The following is a 23,003-nucleotide window of genomic DNA, read 5'->3' on the forward strand; positions in this document are numbered from 1 at the left end:
AATACTTTACCATACACCTTGGTGTGCTAACCAGATTCTATACATTAATTCTATCAATCTTCATGATGTTCCCATGAAAGGCTAATCATTATGAACCCTATTTATCAAAGGAGAAGCTGACTATGACACAACCTGGCTCTATATGGCAAGAGGCTGATAGTCCAGGGTAGAAACATCATACTAGTACATTATTCTGGTATTAAATTTTAAAGTGAGGTCATCCATCTAAAATAAATGGAGCTAATAAGTACTTCAGGTGTGTGCAGATTAAGGTGTTGGAAATTACATAAATATGCAATAACATTCAATGTGTTGACCAAAAAGAAACCATTGGGCAATACATTCCTGTCCTCCCAGAAAGAAAAGGGGATCTGGAGTTCAGGCAGGTACTTACAGGTTTGGCCCTACCTGGCTGCTTGTGTGACAAGTCAGACCATGGGGTGTCACAGAGATGGACAATTTCTGACTGTAGTTTTTAATCTAGCTGACAGAGTCAATGGCAGTGTTTGATGTTATCAAAGCCTTTTCAGGCACCATGATTGTTCCCTAGTGGTTGGTCACCCAGAGCAAGAACCACTGTTGGCCACATGGCATATCTAATTAGCTGTCATTAACCACCATGGAAATGCTTAGAGATGTTTTTCAGTATGAGCTCTGCTAATCACATCAATTCACTGACAGTCCATGCCCAAATGTCTTCCCTGACATGTTACACAGTTAAAGATGAAAACAAGGGGGAAAAAGGCATTTGGTTTGTCTGTTTTTAAGAACATGTTTACTGATAAACAGTAGCTCTCACGTATGTGTGCCATCTTTAGCCATAAGGTTCCTGTTTTGTTTCCCTTTATCTCTTCTATGTCACATGTAAGATCATTTTTGTGCCTATGTGTAGGCTGAGAAATGCCTGTGCTGCTCATGACCTTGACAGATAGGATTCCAAGCAGTAACTCGCAACTGCTAATACTGCTGGCAAGGGGTTTGCTGCCCCTTACTCCACTGTAACACTTAGCTTTCTCTTTTTCTAGTTCAAGTTTCAAAATGAGGTAGAACTGCAACCTCTAGTCTGGTACGCAGTCTATCCTATGACCACTCAAGTTTTCTATTTCTCAGAATGCTGTTGTGAAATCTATTCCTAATATAAGCAGGGTAGCTTGAGGCTCAGGTCACATATTCCCTAAGAGAAACTAAAAGAAAACTACAAAACCAAACCACCTGCTTCATGTTTGACAATGTTTCTAGGTGTATGAGTGGAATGGTGATCAATTATGTGGATCAGCTGGATCCTAAACAGTTCACGTCATCCTAGGACACTGGACTAGCTAGTTATAATGTCAACTTGACACAGGCTAAGGTCATCTGAGATGAAGGAATCTTTTTTTTTTTTAAAAGATATTTATTTATTTATTTATTTATTTATTTAATGCATAAGAGTACACATCAGAAGAGGGCACTAGACCCCATTACAGATGGTTGTGAGTCACACCATGTGAGCAACCATGTGGTTGCTGGGAATTGAACTCAGAACCTCTGGAAGAGCAGTCAGTGCTCTTAACCAATGAGCTATCTCTTCAGCCAGACAAGAAGGAATCTTAATCAAGGAAATGCCCCAAGCATATTTGGCCTGTGGGCAAACCTCTGGTATATTTTCTTGATTGATGATTGATGTGGGCAGTGCCACCACTGAACTGATGGTCCTGGGTGCTATAGGAAAACAGACTGATTGAGCCACATCAAGCAAGCCAGTAAGCAGCACTCCTCTATGGTCTCTGCCTCTAGGTTCTGACACTATTTGAGTTCCTGCCTTAAATTTCTTAAATAATGAACTACAAGTTTTAAGATGAAATAAACTCCTTTGATCATGGTGCTTTATCACAGCAACTAAGCACAGGGTCTCCAATGGGGCAGTTAGAGAAAGGACTGGAGGAGCTGAAGAGGTTTGCAACCCCATAGGAGGAACAATATCAACCAACCAGACCCCCCAGAGCTCCCAGGGACTAAACTACCAACCAACGAGTACTCATGGACCGACCCATGGCTCCAGCCACATATGTAGCAGAGGATGGCCTTGTCGGGCATCAATGGGAGGAGAGGCTCTTGGTCCTATGAAGGCTTGATACCCCATTGCAGAGGAATGCCAGGGGGCGGAGGTGGGTGGGTGGGTGGGGGAACACCCTCATAGAAGCAGGGGAACGGGAAATGGGATAGGGGGTTTCTGGAGGGGAAACCAGGAAAGGGGATAACATTTGAAATGTAAATACATAAAATATCCAATAAAAAAGAAATTTCAAAAAAAGAAAGAAAGAGAGAAAGAAAGAAAGAAAGAAAGAAAGAAAGAAAGAAAGAAAGAAAGAGAGAGAGAAAGAAAGGATGGATCACCCTTTCCACACCTGCACCTTGATCGATAGTTTCTGACACTCATACTAGAATGACTGATCAAGCAGGATAAGTCAGTGAACCACAACAAATTCTTCACTGGGAAGAAAGAGATTCCTCTCCTCATTTCTCAGCATGCTGAAAGTGAGAAGTACTGCTATCATCCTTGAACACAGTTTACTTGGACAGTTTCAGTCTCACTGATATCATGTGAAGCACTACTAATGAGATAGATAAATAAACTGGAACAGAAGTAAGGGTCTATGACCATACCATCTTGAATGTACCTGATCTTGTCAAAAAACAGATAAGGCAGGGATCTGGAAATATCTAAGCAAACACATAATATTCAGAGAAAAATAAAAAAAGAACATGTTTCTATCTAGTCATTGCTGCAGGGTAGTTTTTTTCTAAAATTACTTTATGAAGCCAATTCCATACAGTCCTCAGATACAGTTGTGAATGGTCCTTAACATTTTCCTAAAATATGTCTTAGACAGTATGAGAAATTAATATAATATTCATAAATGTATGTTTGATATGTATGTAGCTGTATTTTGAATAACGACTTTTGCCCTAGACATGGGAATATGTGCTGAACCACACTGCATCACATAGTTTGTGAGTGCTTTTAAGTATTGTGGCATTGCTTACTTTAGAGTTGGTCACTTTTTCTGCAGTGGCCAAGACTCTTAGGCTCAACAGGGAAGCCAGTGACACATCAGCACAAGAGGTAGAGAGATACGAAGGCCTTCTACTGGAAAACAGCAAATTCAATGTGAGTACACATGTAAGATGCTACAAGAACCTTAAAATGTACTGTGGAATGGTTCCACTTAGAAATAGAGTCAAAACAGCCATGCAATTAGTAACTTGTATTATATGTCGGTAAGTAAGAGATATTATATTTTAAAATTAAATAAAAATATTTTTGTATTTAATGAATATTATCTTGTATGTGTACATAGTATTTTTTTTTTTAAAAATTGTTCCTGGTTCACAAAGGCTAAGTAACAAGGAGGGATCCATGGAGAATGCATGTAGAGGGAATACAATAAATATTGTGGGTGGACTGGAGGAGGAGAACAAGAGGAATCAGGTGGAGAAAGGATGGAGGGAAAGTGTCTTGGGACAGACACCTGGAACCAGGGGAGGGGCACCATTCAGGGGCAAGGTAAAACCTAGTACAATGGAAATTCCCAGGAATCTATTAGGATGACTCTAACTAGAACTCCTAGTAATGGGGAATACAGAGCCTGAACCAGCCAACTCCTATAACCAGGCAAGACTTCCAGTGAAGGGTTTAGACATCAACCCAGCCATAAGAACTTTGACCTACAATTTGTTCTGGCAGCATGATGAACTGAGGAAAAGGTGGCACAGAACTTATGGAAGTGACTAGCCACTGACTGGTCCAGCTTGAGACTCATGCCAAGAGAGGGACCCCAGTCCTGACACTGCTTGGACCAGAAACCAGAGGCTGGATGGCCCAGAGACCTAGGCCTAGGATAGAACCAAGCACAACCAAAAAAAAAAAAAAAAAAAAAAAAAAAGTCAATGAAATGATGCCCAATGATATTCTACTATACTCAGATTGGTGTCCAAACCAACTGTCATCAGAGAGACCTCATCCAGTAACCAATGGAAACAGATGCAGAGACACACAGCCAAACATTAGGTGGAGTTCAGGGAATCATACAGGAGAAGAGTGGGGTGGGGAGGTTTATAGGGGCCAGACGGGTCAGGGACACCACATGAGAACCCACAGAATAAGTAAACCTGGACTCAAAAGGGCTTACAGAGACTGAATGGACAATCAGGGAGCCTGCATGGGTCTAACCTGGGCCATTTATATATTTTTAGTTGTGTAGCTTGGTGTTTTTGTGGGACTCCTAACAGAGAGCAGGGGTGGGGGCTGTTTCTGATGCTTTTGCCTGCTTTTTGGACTTCCTTTCTCCTCTTAGGTTGCCTTGTCCGGCCTTAATATCCTTACATTACAAAACACAGAGCCTGAACCAGCCAACTCCTATAACATAACCAGGCAAGACTTCCAGTGAAGGGTTTGGACAACAACCCAGCCATAAAACCTCTGACCTACAATTTGTCCTGTCAGTAGGATGCACTGGGGAGTTGCCGAATCGTATTGCAACTTGATATGCCATGTTTGGTTGATGTCCCTGGGAGACCTGCCCTTTTCTCAAGGGAGACTGGGGAGGAGTGGAGGTGTAGGGATGAAGGAGGTGGATGTAGGAGGAGGGAGGGATGTAACATATGAGAGAATAAAAACAAGTGCCTAAAACACTGTAGTCATGTCCTCAGGGAAAAGACTAAAAAAGACATAGGAAGAACTCAGGCTCCATTTAAATTTTCTACTTCCTCTCTTCAAAAGAAGCATACTGAGGAAGTAAAGAGGAAGTGGCATTAGTATCCATCCAGCTCACTGCAGGCTATGCAAGGGCACTAAATGGCCTAATTCCACAGCGAGTCATCAACATTCTCCTAATTACCAATTATGTAGCAGATGGTTAAATTCAGTTCACGCTTGATCAACACAAGGTCAGACCTAAGAACTGTCATCTAATCTCCTGGAGACCATAACTAAGCTTTGCTTAAAAAATACAGGCACATCAGAGTTTTTGGTTTTTTTTTTTTTTTTCCTTCCTTTTAAATCAGATTAAATCCTATTCTAATTTAAATCAGAATTACCAATTCTCCTGTCTCCCTTCCCAGCATTTCACATAACTCTAATTCTTCCTTTTCTAACACCCTGTGCCAGGGTGTTAGCTCTAGCTGGAGCTACTACAAAACAGTCACCTCTTATGCCCCAGCAATTTGAAAAGGGGGAACCCCTGGCAAAGACCAATGTGTTACATGGTTGAATAGGAGGCAGGTGATAAGAAAATGGAAATAAAGAGTGTGAGCAGGTAGACAGTCAGAGCATGACAAATGGCCAGCACAGGTTTACACTCACTGCAGAAGCCTCCTGATGCCAGGAAGGGAGCTTGTCTTAATGCCATACTATTTATAAAGGCTTAGGAGACATGCTCTTTCAGATTTTGCTAATCTGTGTGACCTGCATGCTATAGCAATCAGTTATTGGTTCAAATGCCCAAATGTGAAGTGAAGAACGATGAATAGATTCTCCTTTCTAGGAGTGTCATTTCAAGGATAAAGGATAAAAAAACATGGGCAACAGCTCTACATTCCAAAAGCCAGGATACACAGGGTACCTGGAATTGCTGTTAACACTGTAAACCACTTGGGTAATGGAGAGCTTTAACCAAACAAGGGCCAGAGTAATGATAAACAATAGAAACTGGTTCCTTTTAGTCAATTAGAGCATTCAGTTACCTTCCTTACAAAAAAGCTTTCAAAAATGACAAAGGTGTATCCTGAGCAGATTGGACCTCGGTGGTTTGGAAGCTGTTGTGCAAGAATAGTGGAAGGACTGAAGACTGTTGGATGAAAATTTGTAGTAGAAAGACAGCTATCCACTCAAAGGCTGTGGCACAAAACTTGCAGACTACACTTGCTTTGCTCCATTGCAGATAGTGCTTTGACAAGGCAGACTAAAGATGGAGAATATCCCAGGGAGTGGTAAGTAGGCAATGATGCAACAGAGGCTGGCATGGCTGTTCTTGGGTGCTTCTACCACCTCCATGATGATGAATATTCATGTAGTACAGACCTCAAAAAGAAGCATGCATGTCTCATAAGCCTAGCTCAAATGGGTTCGTAGACTTCAGCAGAGCCACTTCAAAAAATCCTTTTGTCTTTCCTCTACCACTGAAACTTTAAGAGTTGTTTGATACATAGTAAAGATGGATGGATAAGACATTTTTTACAAAACACATTTTGAAGAATGAAGATGCCTAGGCTACAAACACTGTAGACTCAATACATTAATAACATGACCTCACTAGAAACTAGTAAAACAGCCTGGCCATCAGTGAACCATTAATAAAGGGGGTTCAGATCTATTTATCACATATGGCACCTGCAAAAAAAAAAGTGTAAGGGACATTTACTGTAATTATTCTGCTGAAAAGCTTAAGTGTGCCCTTCCAAAGGGAAAGATGAATATGTTCTGAGCTAAGAGTTTAGAGACAACTATTTTAAGATGTTTTTTCAACAAAGTCTAAATAAATTCATTCTGCCAAGTACAAGACTCAAATAGGCAGTTATGAGCAAGATGAGTTTTAGTCAAATTCAGATGAAATTGCCCTTTCAAGTCCTCAAAGAGGTATTGTCTAAAATATATCCAGGAGTTCCACAATGCAAGTGTTTATGCCTCTACTCCAACAACTCAAAATGCCACAGCACCAAGTAACCTGACTTAAAAACTCCCTACCACTGAGCTGTTACCTTGGTGGACTATCATGTGGAAGAAGTACAAGCTGAATAAAACCTTTCCTTCCCAATTTGCTTTTTTGTCATGGTGTTTTTATGGCATCAATAGAAACCCTAAGACAAACCCTAACGACCATTATTTGTAGCATGCTAAATTGTGGAAGTCTGTCTCTTTGAGGTAAACAGTCTTTGTTAAAATGACAGATAACTTTTGCATTGCTGCCTGTTCTCAATCATTACATCCCTCTGTCAGCATCTTCAATTTTATTTTCAGTTCTTCATGGCTTAAGTCTCTTTATTTATTTGTTTGTTTAATCAAACATATTTGAAAAAAGAGTCATGCCACTATTTAACAAAAAGTAATACAAATTACATTAGCTGAAAAAAATGAAAAATAGAAACAGTACTGATGAGCTTTTAGAAGACTGTAATGGGATTTTCAGGACTTTTGTCACCCAAGATAGACGCATAGTTAAAGTCAGGGTCAAGTGGTGGTAGTAATTTTCACAATGTTCTCTATACAGTTAAAGGCTTTGGATGTACAGCAATGAGGTACATGTCTATCAGGGGAGGGATGTTTTGGGAGTAACAAAACCACATTCTATCTCCAGATAAGAATTCCCTTGAAAGCAATAAGCCTGCCATTGGTCCACAGAAGACAAGTTTGCTAGCTCACAACACATTCTCCAATTCTATGTTTTGCTATTCATTTTTCCCAGAATCTAAACAGAGGAAACATGAAAATATGGAGACACTTCAATAGCTTGACCGCTCTGTTGGCAATTCTGACAAAAAGCAGATGGTAAGTTTCTGAGTAGGTTTTTGACTTCATCCCCATCATCAACTAGTGACAGAAATAAAGAGCCCACACTTATACTGAACATTAGCCAAAAATGTGACCAGAACAGAAAGGACCTTCCAAGCCAAAGCGGAAATGATTGGTTTAATTAGAAATGGAGACTCACTAAACTGCAGAGTGTGCTGAGCCTGCACCCAGCTGAGAGAAGATGATGGAATGGGAAACAGAGGCATTTTCCGCTTCTAAGACTCTGGGATTTAGCAGACATGCATCCAAGAGAAAGGAGAACTATGGCAAAGCAACTGGATATGGAAATTAACTCAAAATGTGTTTCCTGATTGCTCACAGGATTTCCACACAGAAGTAAATGAAGAATGAACCAAGCCTGGATAGTTGCAAACTCACCTCAGGCCAGCAAGATACCTGGCTGAACAGACCTGAGTCACAGCTAGTCAAGGGGCAGGAAAAGATGGAAGACATAGCAGAGTGTTGAATGTCATCCAAGGCAACCATATATTTGACCAGACAGCAGAAATAAGCCATAAAAACGTTACAACAAGACAAACAGCACTTGCAGGATAAAGACACAAAAGTTCAGAGAAGGAAGAAGACTGTGGTAAAAGTTCTATGTAGGGTATGGACTGGGGAAGCTGAAAAAAGTGGCAATGCACTCTAGCACACAGTTGTGCTACTCATGGACAGCACGGAGGGAGGGTGTCGGTGAAGGTCACTGCCAGACTGGGCATCTTTCCACACTGCACAAATTAGTCCACTGGACACCAGCAGGCACCACCAGATCCAAGCCACCACATCATAAACAGACAACTATGCCAAGCCATCAGAATGCTTTAATCATTGCACTGGTAACTGGGTAGATGCAAATTTACAATCTGAGTTTTGAGACAATGAAGCAGGTAGCAATAAAGATATTTTTCCAGTTCTCTGGTATCAGCTATTTTCACTTTGCTTTATTCAAAATATTTACACTTTCAATTTCAGAGTCCTGCTTTTTCCCATTCAATTAAGTACACTGAGATATTCATATTTTCTTGACTGTTTTCATAATGTTCATTTTATTGAAGGTCTAAAATAAACTGCCCTGTATCTCTAGAAGTCTCTTTCCTAGAGTCTTGTTAAATATGAGATTAGCCAAAGAGCCTCATCCTGAGAATTAAAAGTAAGTTTCCAGATGTCAAGTGCCTGAACATGTCCATCCTCAAGACACAATGAGGAGACAGTCTGGGTGTTTAAGGCAACTTGACTCTGCTCAGATAGACCACTTCCTCTGTTCAAGGCAAACCCATGTTTCCTTAGGAAGACCAGCTCTACCTTTGACACTTTGTCCTTCTCTGGAACTATGACACATCTGAATTCACTCAGAGCTTGGCATGTGATCACATCAAATCGCCCATGTGGAGGAAGTGTGTTTAAAGAGCCAGTGTGGGGGTAAAACACATGATCCTCCCTCAGGAGTGCCATGTGGGTGTTTAGGAGGATGAATGATAGGCAGGGGGCACAACCCGCCTCACTGTCCAATCTGACTGTGGTATAGAGCAGGAGCTGCACTTCTGCCAGAGAAGGGACATTGGCTTCCATATTTCCATGAAGAAAATAGACCATGTCTACCAAAGTTGTCTGGAAATTGGAAGACAACTGAACTCCATTTGCCAAAGCTAAAATGGGGATTTCTGCTTTCAAATCAAGAGAAAGCTGAACCAGATCCTGATGGAGCAAAGGATGATCTGTGTAGGCAGCAGCTTCAGATCTAGCTATTAGCACACCCAGGAGGTCCTGGCAGAGCTGCTGAGTGAGGCTCTTGTTGTAAGTGAGCACAGTAAGCAAGAGGTCCTGTGTTGAGCCCAGGAATCGAATGTTCTGCCCACCAAAGCCGACCTGAATCTCCTGCAGTGCAGTGAGGGAGAGAACATGAAAGATGCTCATAGAACTTGGGCAACTATCTACCAGTACCAGAGCATACAGAGTTGAAGGCAACAGGAGCAAGCATGCAGCTTGGGGATCAGGCATGTTGCAGTTAGCAACTGCAAGCCAGTAAATGCCTTTGACAGCCTTCACTATGTCCACTGGCTCTGGCAAAGAACAAGTCATGTGCTCAAGGAAGTCTGTGAGAGGGTACTCTTGAAGCCTCAACATCTGTTCTGGGAAAGATACAAGGGTCTGCTTAAATGCACTGATCTTCCCAGCATCTTCATAGTGAAGACGGAAAACTGAATTTGGCCAGGAGTCTGGTGAGTCTGTAGATGTGAAGGCCAAGTTCCTATGAGGTGCTGTGCTCTTGGTTGACCTTGGGCCTCCTCCATCTTCACTGTTGAAGCTGCCAATCTGAGTTTCATGAAGAAGAGGAGGACCTGATGGCACCATGAGTGACCTCAAGGGCAGGTGCTGGGATAAGTGCTCCAGTAATGGCAGGCCTCTGATGAAGGTTGTCACATGGGAGGCCAGCCCACCTGGGTCACACATACTCCCAACATGCTTGGCTTGGTTCATTACTTTTGTCCCAGCTTGTATCACATGGTCACTAGTATCTTTATACAGGTCTGAAAATTTGTGGTAAAAATATCCAAGTCGCTTCTTTGCTTCTGTCCTGATATTGACTATGGGAGCTAGAACACTCGTGTTTTTAGCATCAGAGTCTTTCTCATTTTGTTGCTCACAACTCAATGTGGAAGCTGATAAACTCTGAGGAGAGCTGCCAGTGGGATGCTCCCTTTGAGAAATGCTTTCAGAGAGAACAAAGCACAGCACCCTGCTTTGCATAGAATTCTGGCTTCCTCTGTTTCCTGGCACTTGCTGGGACATGTGTTGCAACAATGTCCAGCTGGACTCCATTCCCCAGCTTCGTCTCTCTTCATGAGTCATCAACCCACTGCCATCTTCTGACCGACCCTGAGAATTCTGTGCATCTCTAGAGTTCCTTTCAGTAAGGGAAACAATTTCATGATGACGAGCACAGTTTGGTTCAAGGTGGCCAGAACTCTCAGGGTAACAAAATTTGTCACCAATACTCTTCAGCAACTCAGTTCCTGAGGACAGAACCATTCTCTCTTGGGAGGCCATGGAGAACGCTGTGGAGAGTGATGTGTTCAGCGATGTGGGATGGCTCCACTGGCTGCTCGGACACACCTCACTCTCTTCTCTAAGGACACTGGGAGAGTCAGCGGCATCTTTGGGCAGAAGTGGGATAACACACCGTGCAGACCAAGGCTGCCCTTTCTGTTTAGGATGTCAAAAGAGGTTGAAATGGGGGTGTGCTATGTTTTTCTGGCATTCTTTTGCACATGGCAAGTCTCATAGCCATCGGTTTCATTGGAGTAGATTAATTGAGAGGTGAGATAGAAGGCCTAAGTCATTTGTTTTGATTGATATATGATTTAAGAACAGAGGGCTGATTCATATATGGAGCATCAATTTCCGTGTTACACAGTCTAACAAATCACTGGGTATTTTGATAAAGACACATGGTGTAGGATTAATCCCCAGTATCCATTTCTTGGTCTATGATTGCATTTTCTCTGAAGTACATCCCCAAAATTTTGCCTCAGTATTTAAGTGGCCAGAGTTAGATGTTTGACCCATATGGGCAAACATGCCCATCCAGGTCATACTGTTTGTTTGTTCTCTCTCTCTCTTCTCTCTTCTCTCTCTCTGTCTCTCTCTCTGTCTCTCTCTCTGTCTCTCTCTCTGTCTCTCTCTCTGTCTCTCTCTGTTTCTCTCTCTCTCTCTCTCTCTCTCTCTCTCTCTCTCTCTCTCTATCTCTAACTTTATGAGTATTTAATCATGTTCTCCTAAATTAGAATACCATTGCTGATACCTACAAACCTTCACAGTAAGGAAGACATGCTGCATGCTTATAATTTGTCAGGTGCCATGGAAACAGACAAACAAAAGAATATAATACAGCCCTTCCTCTGACAGAGGTACCCAATATGAAAAAGATGTCCAGAGGAGGCCAATATTATTACTGGCTCACTAGCAGGAGAGTGGGTATGGTCCAAGTGAGTCAAGAAACTATGAACACCCAGTCTCCTTTTGCTCCCTGTTCAGTAATGGACAATAGATATTGATGGCAAGATTTCTATCACCTAGCAATAAAAAAAAAAAGTGCTTGGGCTATATGAGAATGACATTCTTCTTGGTAGAAGAAAACACAAGTGATTTCTTACCAATTGTATGCTGTAATAGCAACTGTCCACCAGAGAGACAAGACAGCTGATTGATCAAGGGGCTCCTTTGTACCACTACCAACTCAGATATAAAATGAACAGGTTTTTAAGAACACTGAGAAGTTTCATTTCCAATCCCCACCTCCTATATGATCCTGATTATATAATTCTGTCTTTTCAATGCAGACCAAGAGAAAGGATACTGTTGCTAATGAGAAACCTGGCATAGCTATAGGCCATTCAAATAAAGCCAGCGCAGTGTTAGGCCTGCAGGATTCCCTTTAATTTTATGTCTATATAATAGTTTGCCTTCTCTATTAGGCATTAATCTCACTGTGACTTCAAAATTCTAATTATGCAACTAAACATTAAGAAAATTTAATCACACAGGCATGCCATAATTTAAGCAACCCTATCAATCTGAGAAATCATTACCTACCTCATACTTTAGCTTACGTTGAGTGCTGCCATTGTGAAGTTCCTCATTACTCTGAGAAGAAAAGAAAAGCCTTCTGTATTAAATTATACCATGCTCATACAAGGGAGAAAAGTTTGATTCTATTACAAGTATTTATGGTAACAAAATGGTAAGGAAACATACTTGTCATTCAAAAATGACAACATTTCCACAGGATTTATATTGCCAAAGTAAACATGTCTCTTATTGATTTATCTGCAGCACAGAGAACAGAACCAGTAACTTCTAATGTTAATTTTCAACAGTAAAATTACAAGTGAGATTTCCTCAGGACTTTCTAGCCTGCAAATTATGAAATTCAGTAAGACAATGCCAAAAAAAAAAAAAAAAAAAAACTACACATATAGGCCTTATATTCCTGCTTCTGAGAGTACATCACAGAAGTCAGAATCATCAGGAACCACAGAAACCCACATGGCCATATTTAATGCAGTACCACTCATAACAGAGAAGTTAGAAAACTGGAGAGGTGCCCATTAGTGTCTTAAAGAATAAAGAAAGTGTGATTACTATACTATACTATCTCTATCTATCTATCTATCTATCTATCTATCTATCTATCTATCTATCTATACATACAAACAAGGGAATTTCAGTCAGCCATAAAGAAAACCAAAACTGTGTCAATTACAAAGAGATGAATGGAATAGATCATCATGACAATCCTGATTCAAAAAGAGAGGGATTAAGTCTTTTTTTTCAAACGAGCAATTTAGAAAAAAAATAAATCAAATCAAAACAGACACTATGCAGTATCAGAGCATAAAAACAGGAAGAAATGCAAATTAAGGATGTAAATGGAGACAAAGAGGATGGGGAATAAAGAGGGCGATGGTGTAACAAGATGAAATTATCTTGATGTATGGACAAAAGTATCATAAAACCCACTGCTTTGTAAAATTTCACTTATGCTAATAAAAAAGAAATAAACTATTATTTGATAAACATTAACTTATAAAAGTATACATTTTCTCAAGTAAAAACATATATATCTACTTGGAATGACTTATAAGGTAAATTATTTACTACAGAAATTGGTTTTATTTGGAGAAAAAACAGAATCAAAGCAAATAAAAAATATCTGATGAATGTTTCCTCAGAACTACAAATCTTTAAAATAAGCTACTCTTCGATGAATTCTCTTTCACTATTCAGCTCCATCCAATCAACATTTAGTGCTCTTTCTGGAACATTCTACACCTGAGTTTTCATTAAGCAGCAGTAATGACTGTATAATCTGGCTCCTTTAGCTCACCTTCATCACATCAGCAGGTGCATTGCTGGCATCACTGATCGCTCTGTGCAAATCATGAAGGCGTCTCTGGACTTCTTCCTCAATGTAAGCACTGATCCTGGAAACCATGGAAATGGGACACCTATGAATATATCTAACTGCTACATTTTGTCACTATCTGTGTCTTCAGAATACTCCATACAATAGAAGGCCTTTTATTCCTAATACCATACATATATGTACATATATGATGGAACTAGAGAGTCAAATAAAAAGAGGTATCGTGTCTTTAATCTTATATGTGCAATTCAGAACTCAAAACAAAAAGCAAAGCTCTACCAGGACTTGAAAATCCTGATAAGAATTTTATTTATTCCATATAAAAAATATGGGATTCCAAGCTGTTTTCTTCTTTCTAAAAACTCTGGTGCTATGCATTCACGTTCTGAGCTTTCCCCAAATGAGATGGAATCAGATAAATAAAGAAGAGGACACTATAACTGAATGGAGAGTAAACTGCTCCATCAACCCTCCCTGGATCTTCCTAGCAGAAAGATATTGCAAGACAAAGGCAAGGCACAACCATGGAAGTCAGACGGTCTGTGCTCACAGGCTCCACCCTCAGACAGACTCCTTGGTATTCAGTGCAGTCTCTCATTAGCTAGAATAATTCCAGCAAACAGTCAAGGGGATAACGGGGGGCTCTTTAAGGAAGTAGAGCAAGGCTAACTACAGAAAGAAGTAGGTAGGAAAATATCAATATACATATATATATATACATATATGTACATCCATATATATATATATATATGGATAAGCTATGTATAAACTGAGGAAAGCTGGGAGTGGGGGGGTGTGTGGAGAGATAACCATCTCCAGAAAAGACCACACCAATTTGTCATCCAGTGCCAAATGGTCAGCACTAAAAACATATATACTAGTAACATTATACAGACAAAACAGGTTATATTTAGGAATATATATGTATTTATATATATATGCATGCAGTAACTGTTAGTAAAAAGGGGGTTATGATTTTGAAGGAGAACATGGAGGTTTATATGGTCAGATATGAAAGGAGAAAAAGTAAGAGAGACATGTTGTAATCATAATATATCTTCCAGTAGCTCAGATTGCTCAAAGCAATAATGACTCAATTATAAGGTAGTGTCCTCTAATTCCACAGAGGGTTCCATCATTTTTCCCTCTCTCACTCCCTATATCCCTCCTTTCCTTTCTTCCTTTCCTTCCTCTCATTCATGCATGTGTATATGTGTATTTGAATGCTTAAGCATGTTAACGTGTGGTTAGGTGCATGTGTGGTACAAGACAGAGGACAACCTTGGGTGTTGTTATTCCTCAGGTACCATATTCTTCTTTTTTTGAGAAAGTGTCATTCACTGATCAGTGACCCACCTGTGTTTCTCTATTTGGTGTTGGAATTACATACATGTTATTATGCCTAGCTTTGTTTTGGCTTTTATTTTTAACATGAAATCCAGGATCTTAGGTCACAAAGCCTGCAAGGTAATTATTTTACTGACTGTACTATCTCCCTAGCACTATATGGGTTATTTTAAGTTAAATTGTTCCCATGTTTATGCCTTTACACATTAAAAAAGAAAATAAATAAGTATTTGTAAATATTTGCAAAATCTTATCAATGTTTTGTACTGCTTACCAAAAGAGAAGCAGGGCAAATACATTACTATTTTAATAAGGGTAGCCAAAATAAAAGGCAATATTTATCTTTTAGTGTTGTAACTAAAATTATGTACAACTGACCATGATGAGCCAAGGTCACTTATAGATGACCTCTTCAACCTTATAAGACATTTTTAAACTGATCCCATGGAAAACATAGACCTATACTAAGAAGCTGTGGAAGCTCATGCCATTCTCAACACATTTACTAACAGAACACCCAGCTCCTAAACCCTGATTACAAGGCTGCACAGTTAGGTATTTCCCCCATGGTACAATTCAACTAATTCTCCAACCTGGTTCTTCCAACCTAGCCTCTATAGCACTTTGTTCTGGATGAACTGGTTTCTTCACATTTTATTCTACCATTTCACATAAACTATTTGAAGCATGATTACTTGAATTTGGCTGGCCAGTTCTTAAGTCCTGGCTTCTTTTCATACAATCACTCATGCAGCCATAGGCTAGAAAGCAGCTGACAAAGACAGAGGACATCTCAGGCATAGCATTACTGTTGAGTTTGATGAAACACTCCATAGGTAAACTACTCAATATGGGTACAATACGCCATTACGTAGAATCAAAGCCAAGCATGGCATCACTGGAATGCTGAGTACCTGGCATCCATCAGTGGAGCCAGGTGAGAGTTTTCAGCACTGGGTGGCAAGCTGGAGAGAGCAGCCTTCCCTTCTAAGGTCCCATGATGAGGTCTCTGAACACCATCTACTTCACAAATCTTCTGCTTCAGCTGATGGATTTCATGTTCTAACCTAAAAAGATGTGAACCACAGAACACTATTAATTAATAGTATTATACAAGGATATTCTCTATATGGAACTGTTCTAAAAATCGGGTTGTGGGGGAACCGTTTGCAGCCAGAAACAATTCTAGTGCAAGGAGTTTTTCCTTCTAGTAGAAAAGAAGTCACACACAAAGTTAAGGGATAAGGTGAAACTGAGTAATGATAGGGCACAGGACGAGAGTTTCAGGCATCCAAGGTTCAGACGCTCAGCCAAAAGAACTTCTGTTATGGGATAAGCAAGCCCTTAAAGGCAGTTACCCTGGGTTTTCAATCCCTTTAACTATGAGCCAACAAGAGTTGGTTGTGGACTACATACCAAAATTCTGTTACTTCTGCTTGACAAGATCTATACTAAACAGCTCTGGGCTGAGTCTTCAAAGGTCATTGCAGTGTGGGCATTGTTATCTAATGACAGAAAATGCTCCTGGGCCAGAAACTAACCACAGCAAAGAGACTGTGCCACCAAACCCAGGAAGACACTTCAGACAAGACAGTGGGGATGAGGAGAACCAAGGGAGACAGATCTAAGAAATAGAGTCGAGTGGCATGAGAAATTAAAATAAGCCACAAATTGTGAAAACAAAACATTATTGCAGATAATAACTTATACATTTTATAAGATCTGAACTACATGAATAGCTGACCAAGGTGAACTTGAAAGGTCAGGCATGCTGGCAGATTTAGCTCCAGGAACATAAGACTCAGCAGCTGAAGATTACAGTCCACTCACTCTGTGAATACAGACAGGTATTAGATCTGGATTTCTACTTCTTGGGCGATCAAATAAGCTCAACTAATCTCTTTCATTTTCTAAATCTCCAAAAATCAGAGATATTTGTGTCAAATGGTAACACATCTTGATGTTGCCAACCCTCTGGTATCACCATCAGCAATTTGACTGCTTTATCCTGAACATGAAGGCCATATTCTTAATTCTCGAGATGTGATTCTGGGGTTAGGAGGGGAAGCACTTGTGGATTCCACAGGGGGAAATGTTCCATTCAACTCAGGTCATATTTATTTACTGGAAAGCAAAGGTTTCTTGGGCATTCATTTGCAAAACATGTAGTATTTTCAAGAGAAGGGAGAATTAACATCAAAGAGATGTATAAGGAGCTGGGCATGGGTGGCCCACAACTGTGAATCTGGACGGTAGGAGTGCATCAGGGGTCATAGTCATCCTTGCTATAGAGCAAGTCTGGGGCCAGCATAGGTTACATGAGACCCTATCTCAAAAAACCACCACTACCAACAACAAAGAATGGTGTAAAGTGCCAAATATATGGCAAAGAATCAAAAATTGGTATCAACAGGATCACAGCAATGGCAAGCAGGATGTAAGCAGAAGGTAGCAATGAACAAGACTTTTCTGTCAAATAGGACAATACACAAAGCACGGACTGTGTAAAAAACTGGTCTGTTTATATTTCCGCCACATAACCAGTTCACTGACAACTGGGGAAGAAACATATCTAAATCAAGTCCCCAATCTGCCACTTCCTATCTGTGTGTCAATAGTCTCCACTAACAATGTAACTTCCATAGGTGTGATGTCAATTTTTCAAAGGAAGATTCAGGGATAACACACACATGATTTTAAACATATTTTGAGTTATACAAGCTTGCTCTTCATGGAGGGTCATGTCTATAAAACCATCATCATTATTTTTAAGGACTCTAATATAGAACTGATCAAATGTGAGATTAGCAGTTTTCATCTTATCTTTCCTATGGTGACATGAGAGCTTTCTCGTAGAGCTGCCTGACGCATGTCACTGTAGGCTGAAATGAGCAGCAATGGAAAGGAAGGCAGAGGCATGGATTAACCTGTTCATAAGACACTGAGGAACCAATGGGAAGATGTGTTCATTGCTGTTTTGTCCCATCTGGTGCCACACGGCTTCAATATTTCACACCTGGGCAGTCTCACAAGGGGGCCAGGCCAGGCTGCACAGACAGTCCTGGCTTAACCAGAAAAAAGTGAGAAGCCAGAAAGAAAATATCTTGCAGCAGAAACGCCTGCAGAAAGCTGCTGGACCATTACAGGCAAAGCAAAGTGCCCAGAATTCTTCAGCTTGAATTATATATTAGTGAAGTCTATTTCAACAGAACTCATGAACCTCACCCTTTGCAAGGCTTCTGGAGGACTGCTGATACTGAAGAATCACTTCCATGAAGATTTCAAAACCATGTACATTACACAGTATTAATACTAAATGGCTAGTTGACAAAAGTCAGGGACATCAAGCTAAAAGCTCAGGCTGTCTCTTACTGCGCACTGCAGGACACAAATTGAGAGCATGCTCTCTACTGATTTAAATTTCCTGGGGCTACAGTTTTGTCCAGCAATTTCATTTACATAACATACCTGCAATCATTTTCTTAAACCTCTGACCCACTTCTCTGAAATAATAACATTATAGTTTTGATTGTTATTTTGTTTCTGTTTGGCCTGAAGGAATTACCAAAGAGTGACTGTAAATGGAATCCATAGGATAAACAGATCACTTAAAAGGAAGCTGTCTTGACCCCACAGGGTCCCCTGCAAGGGAGGGCAGGCATTTCACCAAGTTCTCAGACTCCAGGCCCCTGACAGGAGGCCGCAGCCCTCCATAAATTTGTGTTCTTTTAGTCAAGTAGGGCAATGCCCCCAACCCCTCCACAGGTATAAGTTGTGACTACAGGTTACCTAAAGGCCAGAGGGGCATAATCAATTAAACATTCTTTCCCAGACCCTCCTCCCTGCAAAAGGTATTTAACCTCAGGCCTGCCCTGAGGGAATCGGGGGTAGGGGTGGGTATAGTCTCTCATTGACTTTCCGCCAATGACAATAAACATCTTAAGACCATGGACTGTTTCTCTTCTTCAGGATCCACAGTGGAAAACAGTGGAGCAGGCCTTCGCCTACAGAGCCACTGTCTAATCTCCCATAGAAGACCTCTCTGTGTTCCCAGCCATGGAGACCACCAACCCAAGCAAGCCAAGCAAGACTCTCATCCCTGAAGGACACAGCTGGAGCTTCTCTCCCTTTGGCTGCGGGCTAATCTAGCCCGTATGTCCCAACTTTGTTCTTGGCCCTTCTGTGGCTCTTATAGCCCAACGTGAGTATCCAAGTGCCTGAGAACCAGATGAGCTAGCTCCAGCTCCCTAGGGACCAAAGACTGCGCTCTCCCACACCTGGAGTGGGGTTCTGCAGCTTCACATACCCTGACGACTTACCTGGGTCAGGCATGGGGAGAGTACAGTCAAACTTTCTGCATGTCTTTGTCTCCACGAGTGGCAGTGTCAGGACAGATGCAGGACACACTTTAACTCAACAACCTGGTCCAGGACTAACACACCATAACCCAACAACCTCCTCAGAAGATGATGGGTGAAGGATTCAGTTAACACTTCTGAGAAGTCTTTCCTTGTCTCTACGACTATACCTATGGCTCTGCCAAATACCATGTTGGGGTCTTAAGGCTAATAGGCACCCTTCTGTTCTACAGGTGAACCATGATGGAGTTCCAAGCCTTCCCACATGGATTCCAGGTAAGAATTATGACCAGAGGCAGGGCATGGTAGTGCATGCATTTAGTCCTAGCACTCCAAAATCAAAGGCAGGCAGATCTTCATGAGTTGGAGGGCATGAGTAACAAGTTCAGCCAGGTAAACACAATGAGTGACAGTCTTCAGAAAGAAGAAAACCCTATAAACAGAAGTTCCCTGAAAAAGCCATACCTATGTTGAAGATTCTGCTGACTAATAGACTAAATAGACTAATTAGCAATTAATGATTATAGAGAGTTGGTATTTTACAGATAGAGAGCTATTTGGGGCAATCTTTATTTCTGTTAACAGTCATTTATCAGTTATGTGTATATCTGGCCCACCAATTTTTTGATGTTTAAGATAAACTCCTTGAAATTAGTCCCTAGACTTGACACGCCTATCCTTCACCGATCCAGTAGATAGCAATGTCGTCAGCTAGCATCTATAACCTACAGTTGAAAAGAAAACAGACTTAAGTGGCCAAGGTCATCTAAGTAGTAAGAAACAAGTCAACCAGGGTATGTCTCCACTTTGCAAACTGGGTTATGTTCACACACAAGGTAACCTTTAACCTCCCTGGGAATCTTAGTGTGACTACAGGGTATCAGAAAAGATGCTCTCAGATTAATATATTTACTCATTTTCAGACCCTACCTACCTCTTGTAATCATGTCAATAGAATAGAAAGCTAAATATTTTTTTCTTTACCATGAAAAGAATGCTTGTTTCCTAGTTCTCTTTGTAAGAATGTCCTAAATAGTACCTATATATCACAAAACATGTTTGAATGAATGCCCATTGAGTGTGGAATCATTGGGAGGATATGCTTGCTGATTTGGTTGGTTGGTTTTTAGTATACAGTTCTGAGGCCACCTCTAAAATGATTAACTTTAAGGGCGAGCTATCTACCTGGTTTCAGTTCTCTTCAATTTGTAGGAACCATCTTGGAATCCACAACACATGAACTCACTATAGACATTGCTGCTCACCGAGAAGATATGAAATACTAGTGAAGAAGGACATAGTGGGAAGAAATCATGGAAGGAGAAGCTAAGGAAACAGAGGAGCAGCCAGGGAACAGCCAGGGAATGGGGAAGGGGGTTGTGGCAAGAGATAAAGAGTGGGAATCTAGGTTGAAGCTCTGCCCATAAACTGCACTTGTCAAACAATTAAAACACATTTCACAGGTCATTTTAGTGAAGGACCAGGACTTTTCTTTTGTTTATGTCTTTTCAACTTTAGGCCAATGATTCTAAAACAAGGATCTTAAGGAAAAACAAGAGAATTTTTATTGTAGAAAAGCAAGAGTGCTTTTGTTACATTGAAGTGGTGTTTTGTTTTGTGTTTTAGTTGTTTGCCTGTGTATTAGAGAGATGAAGCCTAGAAGAAGCACTCCTCTACAAAGACAGTAAAAAACCACAGAGGCAGAAAATGAGCAAACACTTGGTGTCCACCCTATGCCTGCTCCTCTACCTTAATCTTACCTTGCAGGGTCCATCTCAAGTGCTTCTCCATCGGCCTCCAGACTGGCCCGCAGCCCTAACCACTCGCTGTTGTGGAGACAGCCAAGTTTCTGCCTCTGCTCCTGGATCTCCAGGTCCAAGGTGGAACGCCTCTGCAGGGCAGAGCGCCTCTGTTCTATCTTAGCCACAGCCTGCTCCAATGCCTCTCTTTGCTGCTTCTCCTGGGACTCCAGTATTTCCTTTTCCTTTCTTCTCACCTTCTCTTCCTGTCTGGCCACATTAGCTGTGAACTCGAAGGTGGCCCGAAGCTGTTGCAGCTGGCTAGCGTTAGCCTGGTACTGTGTAATCTGCTCTTCTTTTTCTTCCATTTCTTTCTCTACTTGGTAGAGAGTGTTGTCTAGGCTTAGGACACCACTGTCAAGGATGTCATGCACCCTCTGTTTTTCCTTCAGCAGAGCTGGCAAATGATTTTGCAGAAGGTCCCGTAGCTGGTGCTCTTTGCTCTGTAGCCTGGACTCTGCAGTCTTTATTTTGTCTAGATCCCAAGGCCCACAGAGAATGTTGCCATTATCTGTTGCCAACAAGCTCGGTTCCTCACCTGCTTCACATTTTACATGCTCCAGAGCTTCTTTCTCTTCTTGGACTTCTTTGCTTAGGAGGTCTTTCTGTTGGATCAGGTCTTTCTCCAGGGTTGCTAGCTTGACAAGCTGCCTTCTCTTGAACTCTAAGAAGTATTGCTGAGCCCTTTCCAGTTCTTCCCTGCAGGTGTGCTCCCCTCCTGCTCTGATCTCTTTAGCCTGCAAGAGAGCTTCCCGGATGCCTTCCAGTTCCCTCTTTTCCTCTTGGGCCCGCTGGGCCTCTCCAGGACACAGCAGCAGAACAGTGTCCTGTCTCTTCTGAAGCTGCTCCTTCAGGTGTGCCACCCGCAGCACCTGCTCCTTCTCTTGCTCCTCCAGCCTCCTTTTCTCCAGCTGTAGCTTGGCACTCTGGGCATCTTGCTCTCTGTGCAGCCGGTCCAGCTCCTGGAATATCTGGACCTTCTCAGCTTGCTCATGGCTGTTGAGCTCTTGGAGCCTGCGAAGCTCTTCTCTGATGAGGAAGAAGCTTTCTTCCTCCTGCTTCCTCTGTTGCTCAAGTCCCTGCTGCTCCCGAAGCCTCTCTTCCTCAAACCTTTCCTTCTCAGCCAGCAGATCCTTGAGCTTGTTTTCAATGTGGAAGCTTCGGCGTTTGAGGCTCTCCTCCTGCTTGCGGATCTGCCGCTGCACAATCTCTGTTTCCTTGCGCCTGGTCTCTACCTCCTGCTGCATTCGCTCTAGCTCTGCCTTGTCCAACTTCTGCTTTTCCTCCATCTCTTCAATGAGTTTCCTGCAATGCAAATGCTGACTGATCACTATTTGATCACTATGCTTAGGTTAGCTTCACTACAACTTTCCCCTAACTGGATTGTTCTGAAGACACACAGGCAACATAAAGCCAAATCTTTCATTGAAACAAATGAAAAGGAAGTGCTTCTCTTTCAGATTTTCAGAAGCATTCTACATAATTTTTGTTTTATTTCTTGTCCAGTGTTCCAGCTACCTAGCCTCCTGAAGTAGATTCTAGTATCATCTCTTTGTGATGTCTAGAACCATAATGTGTTGTGTATGGTATAATTAAAAGTGCCCCCTGAGGTCAAATAGAGAAACATCATGTCCAAATTAAATTTGAATGTAGCTAGTTCTTTTAGCTTAATGACTAAAGGTAACAGACATTCAGTTACAAGATGATGTTAAGTAAAAAAAATGTTTTGCCATCTTCAACTCACTGGGGGTTGAGTAACAAAGTCAAAATAAATAAAAAGTAGGTGTGGATTTTACATCTCCTGTCCCCTAAACTTCTGATTTGAAGGATGCTGGACACTAAACTCATTCCCATGAGATATTTAATCCCAAATTCTAGAAAATTAGTAACTATGTTTCAGATCCTCTCCAACTTTAGCTTCTTCTTCACTACCTACCCATGATCTACTTCCTGACCTGTTAAATAGAACAGGAGAAAAGAGAAAATATGATTGAATTATACAAAGGATAGTTTAGAACATATCT

General features: G+C 41.3%; 1 protein-coding gene across 9 annotated transcripts in view; it reads right to left on the bottom strand.

The window, feature by feature from the left end:
• The window catches only part of Kif16b (kinesin family member 16B), a 291,086-nt gene that overhangs the window by 83,732 nt on the left and 184,351 nt on the right, over positions 1-23,003 (bottom strand). For 4 of the 9 annotated variants that reach the window (XM_034494994.1, XM_076929874.1, XM_076929873.1 and 1 more), the window contains 4 exons: positions 20,941-22,284; positions 15,737-15,889; positions 13,437-13,533; positions 12,143-12,193 (listed from right to left, as the gene is read on the bottom strand). In XM_034494994.1, the coding sequence (XP_034350885.1) occupies positions 12,143-12,193; positions 13,437-13,533; positions 15,737-15,889; positions 20,941-22,284 (1,645 nt within the window). Of the gene's footprint in view, positions 1-8,477; positions 10,754-12,142; positions 12,194-13,436; positions 13,534-15,736; positions 15,890-20,940; positions 22,285-23,003 lie in introns of those variants that run through there. The other 5 variants (XM_076929869.1, XM_076929868.1, XM_076929870.1 and 2 more) reach the window with 3 other exon arrangements.

This window comes from Arvicanthis niloticus, chromosome 2, assembly GCF_011762505.2.
Source record: "Arvicanthis niloticus isolate mArvNil1 chromosome 2, mArvNil1.pat.X, whole genome shotgun sequence".
Lineage (NCBI taxonomy): Eukaryota > Metazoa > Chordata > Mammalia > Rodentia > Muridae > Arvicanthis > Arvicanthis niloticus.